The sequence below is a fragment of the Quercus suber genome, unplaced genomic scaffold (genome assembly GCF_002906115.3).
Source record: "Quercus suber isolate HL8 unplaced genomic scaffold, Cork oak 2.0 scaffold_1673, whole genome shotgun sequence".
Lineage (NCBI taxonomy): Eukaryota > Viridiplantae > Streptophyta > Magnoliopsida > Fagales > Fagaceae > Quercus > Quercus suber.
In genome coordinates, this window is record NW_027071029.1 from 1 (window position 1) to 4,945 (window position 4,945).

Here is a 4,945-nt window from a genome sequence, read left to right on the forward strand (position 1 = left end):
CGACCATCTTCGGGACGACCACCGACGGAGAGGACTTTATCACCACCATTTCCGGAGTGATAGGCGTCACTGCTGGGTTCAGTGGAGGGGTAAGCAAGTTCTCTTTTCTCTCCTCCCTCCATCATAGAAAGGACCCCCAACTGACACTCTCCATTCCTACTTCCTAGCAAATCTTCATCGGCGGGAAATACGCAAATCTTTCCAACGCCTTTATCTTCACGGCTCAGAGAGTGAACCCAACCGCGATCGTCGGAAAGATCGACTTTTACGTCCCACATCTCAAATCGTGAAAACCCTTTTTTCAACAAAAAATACTCGAGCTTGAGCGCCGGACAGGAATGAATGGATGGATTTGAACTTCGTCACATGATGTGCAAATACAAATTCACCCAGATCCGAATGATACACACGCGAAGAAAAAGCAAAGAGCAGAGAAGACATACATCGAAAGAGGCTCGTTATTAGGCGCGGCATGGAAGTCATCTTTGAAAGAGAAATATACTTTGCAAGTAACCCAGCCTGCAGATATGTATAGACAGGTATATACCTTCTCTCCAAATCTACATTTTGTGCGCACACACATACACACATGCACCGTTTTCTCCATTTGGCTTCGGTATCGCTCATGTAAAGTCGGTCGTCGTCGTCGTTGCTCAGGCGAGGACATGACTTGGAAAACAAAGCGCAGCGCGCAGGTAGCAGCTACCGAGTGTTTAAGTGGGTAGATGCAGTAGGTCCAATCGATATACTACTTTACAGGCCGGTAAATGAAATGGATTCCATCAATATGTATCTAGCTTTCAGAAAGAACATGGAGACCTAAGGTAACGCAGATTCCAGATTCAAGAGCCACGCAACAGGGTATTATTGGCTAGTAAAAGCTAAAAAAGCACCAGAACTAAGTCCGCCGGGAGGACTAGGCGTTAGCGTTTGCTCGGGGCGGGGAGACAAGCTTGATATCTTGGTTTCAACTTCACATCGTAACGACAATCTTCTTGGCCGAAACGCCCTTTTTACAAATATTCATCGCTTCCTGGATACTTTCCAGCCCCGTCCCCACGACCTGTGGATCCGGTGCCGGGATGAATTTCCCCTGTTCGAGCGCTCGAGGCAGATAATCTTCGTAGATGGCTTTGCCCACCTCATCCGCGACGGTATCACTTCCGTTGACCAACTTGACGGTGCAACTCTTCATCGATGCTTTCATCTTGTCTCCGATGACCGTGCTCAGGGCGCCGACGACAAAGGGAGGGAAGTCAAGAGTGCCTTTGGGAAAGGGCGGGGCGTCGAGGGTGGTTTGAGCGACGAACTTGTTACCGTTGCAGGCGCTCATGATGTCAATGCATTTCCGGACGGAATCTCGAGTGATGGACAATGCGCCGGCGGATTTTCGTCGCTGCATCGCTCTGATGATATCGGGGACGACGCTGGGGCTGTTGTAGTCGAAGCACTCGGCCGCACCGAGTTTTTGGAGGTAGGCGTGGTTCTTGGGAGAGGCGGTGGTGATGACTTCGTATCCGGCGGATCGCGCGAGTTGGATAGCATTGCATCCCACGCTGGTGGCGCCACCCCAGATGAGCAGGGTCTTTCCGCTCGGGGTCGGAGAGATGGTCGGGTAGGGAAGAGCGAGNCTTTCCGACATCAACAATCTCTCCAGCTACATCGGTTCCGAGGATGAATGGCAGCTTGACCCAATAGACGGCCAGATTATGAGCATCCTGGCAGATGTGATCGTACGGGTTGATGGCGATGGCTGAGGTCTTCACCACCATCTCATGGTCGCCGGGTGAGGGGTAGGTGGATGGGCCGAGTTTCAACGGTTTTGCTTTAGCGACGAGCCAAAGGGCATTGTTGGAACGAGGGTCCATGGTAAATGTCGAAGTTACAATGGCGAAGACGGATCGGTACGACCGGTAACAAGTGAGGTGACGTGAGATTTTGTGACGACCGTGGCAGAAGTAGGAGGGGTGGTGGATTAGAAACTGGATGGGTGTCTTTATGTATTTTGCTCTTTCAACAGACCTTTTGTCCCGACCAGAACAGATGATTGTAAGGAGTTTGAAGATCCGTGACTTCCACTGTGACGAGCGGGTCAGGAGTAATCACATGTCCGACGTCCGGTAAAAGATAAGCAAGCTTTGCAGATCACTTTGTCTTAGTATACGTAGATAGCAGGTAGGGCTGATGCCCTGAATGGGAAAAGGGGATTGATTGTTTATTATTATAGTTTTATCATTTGTTGTAAGCAGCACTTCAGCTCGATGATTACTTTGTGTTCATGACAGGGATTTGTTACTGTTTTCCCTGACTCTAAATCGTAGCTCCGATAGCCTATGGTCTGTTCATGGTAAAAGCTTCTTACAAGTGGACTAATGGTTGGCTAATGCTTATTTCCATTGTAACCGTTTCCGGCTCACTATCGCGTCGACTATTACCACTTTGAGTGCGGGGAAAGTAGTTAGAGTTTGTTAGACATGAGTTGGACTCAGATCCCTCTCGCCTTACCCGGCTCGCTCGGCTCGAGCTCTATCGGCCGGCGTTTCTATTTCCTCCGTTCCCTTACGACGCCATCGGAATGATCGGACGCAACATCCGTCCTCCAGGTATACCCCGGCACTGCGTAGAAGGAGCAAAACAGATTATAGCTCGATCTCACGCAAAAGTCATGATGTAACTGATTATTTGCGTGTGCCGCGTTCCGTCTCACGTCAGGGACGGCTCGCTTGATGGGCCACAACAGGAGTCCTTGTCCGGCGGGACAGTTTACTCGCTTCTAGACCACGCTTCGAGCTGACCGAGCTTGTATGCACGCCATGGTCGGGAGCCAATCAGGCGTGAGAGCCCTTGTGGAAACGCACCTATCATGCATGAAATTGCTAGGTGCATGTGGTGGCCACATATGCCACCTTGACACGTCGGGTGCTTCAGCTGTGAACACCGTTCTGTGGTGCTGTGCCTCTGCAATCCAAAACACGAAACGAAAGGGCTTCAACGGCAGCAAGTACTTATGAAGTATGAAATCATTGATGTACATGTTGTTCATCTACGAACTGCGAAGAAGCCGACTGCATGAAGATGTGTAGCTCTCCAATCTCCGAGCAAAGGTCAAGATGGACATTGCGACCAGGGAGGCCGAACCCTTTTCAGTGACTGCCCAGATATACCACGGTGGTGATCGGCTTGATCTGTGAAGCCTTTATAATAAAATGTACATTTCAAAAAGATCTTCTCTTCATCAGTCATCAGCAAGACCGTGATCACGAATGGAAAGGACTCACAGACTAAAAGTGAAGTCGAGACCCTTGGTGAGAGAGTTCACCGAACTCGTTTGACAAATTGGACTCTAATTGTTCGAGATACGAGTCGCTGGCTACATTCACATTCTTGAGCTCGCGCAGAGCTTCAATGATTTCTATCGATGCTGTTCCAAAGGCGGCATCCCGACTCCGGTGAGCGGTGAAATATTCTCCACAGAGTAGGAGAGGAATGGGTGTGAATGGGTGAACCTGTTCGGAGATATTCAGCAACGATCCGGAGGACACAACGGATCTCAAGCTTGCTGGACTCACCTTGAAATAACTAAGTCGTCGCAAGCACTTGGATAACTTGACGATTTCCTGTGCGGCTATTACATACCTTTGGTGCTCGGTCGGCACGTCGACATGCCCTAGCATCGACTCCGTCACTTTGCACAGTGACAAGACAGTGGCTTGCGCGATCGAGATCGTGAAGAGACTCATGGAATCATGTTATTTGGGATGTTGCAGCAACAGCTGAAGTCTTTGTGTAACGGTGCTGTCGAGCCGCAGATGACCGTCCCAGAACTCGCCCATGGAATTCCCATAGCCTCGCTCGACAGTCGATCTCTGCTGATAATACAGGCTGCGGCCCCAGAGTGTGCTGAAAATGATGCATTCGCTGAAAGGTGATAAGATGGTAATGTCATTCGCAGCCAAGATCTCTGACAAAAAAGGTGTTTGAACTGGAATCCCGCTTTGAAATTCACTTTCAGGAAAGGGAAGCCGCGTTGAGATCTATAAATTCATCAGTTTCCTCAAGGTAAGAACTATCATCCCGTGGAATATCCTCCAACTCCAAGGCCTCGAGCATCTGTCGCGTATCCCGGTACAGTCCGTCGTTGAACGGTTGGAATTGCGAAGACAACGATGCTGCAGAAGTCCATACAGCGTACTGCAGACACACGCGCGATGTGGAAGACCAGGGCTTCCTTGCCCATGATAAATAGCGGGCATGCTGCAAGATCGGCGTGGAGTTGTGAACGCGATCGAGAAATAATTGATCCCTGTACATATCGCGGAATTCAGTATAACCGGCCCGGTAACAACATTCGGGGAAGATTACCATACAGATCGGCACGCATTAACATTGGTATTGGGGGACCTGTAGCTCCTAGCGCCTTGGGTTCGATGACAAACGATGGTTGAAGTGCTGGCAGGTTGATCGTCGATTGACCTGACGAACTTCCTAATGTTCCGGGTCCGCAGAGCTCTCCGAGTCTACAGCAGGGCATTTTCCTAACACATCTGAGCTTCTTCCGTCGGCGTTCTTCACAAGCAGAACCTGGCCGCTGTCGGCCTTGAGTGGCTGGAGTTGTCTCCTCGGTCGTCGTGGCATGGAGGAATACGATACTGTACTCCGGACCCACTTTTCAGATTGGAACCTCACCTCTAACTCCGCCATCATCGTAATCACGCGCAGAATCATTGCTGACACACGGTTCATTCTATTCTACTCTTTACTCTTAGGGTTACAGATTTAGAGTAATTAGATCAACCCTAAGAACATCATTTTATGCGTCTCGATGAGCTCTATAAAATGGTCATAAAATATCTATGTATATTAGGTAATCAAAGTTGTTATTAATGTAGTAAGATAGAATAGACCCTAGCTTTCGAGTACGGTTGTTACGGGCTTCCGTAGCGAC

The 4,945-nt window shown here is 49.5% G+C and overlaps 1 protein-coding gene and 1 long non-coding RNA gene across 2 annotated transcripts; one reads left to right on the forward strand and one right to left on the reverse strand.

Annotated features, from left to right (window-relative positions):
* On the forward strand, positions 1-580 carry LOC136066047 (uncharacterized). Its single transcript, XR_010627580.1, has 2 exons — positions 1-89; positions 168-580. It is a non-coding gene; the product is annotated as an uncharacterized LOC136066047 (long non-coding RNA).
* A 195-nt stretch (positions 581-775) lies between these two features.
* Positions 776-1,642, reverse strand: LOC136066048 (dehydrogenase pigH-like). Its single transcript, XM_065769910.1, has one exon. The coding sequence runs from the start codon at positions 1,640-1,642 to the stop codon at positions 974-976; it is 669 nt and encodes a 222-aa protein (XP_065625982.1). The 3' UTR covers positions 776-973.
* Positions 1,643-4,945: the final 3,303 nt, after the last annotated feature.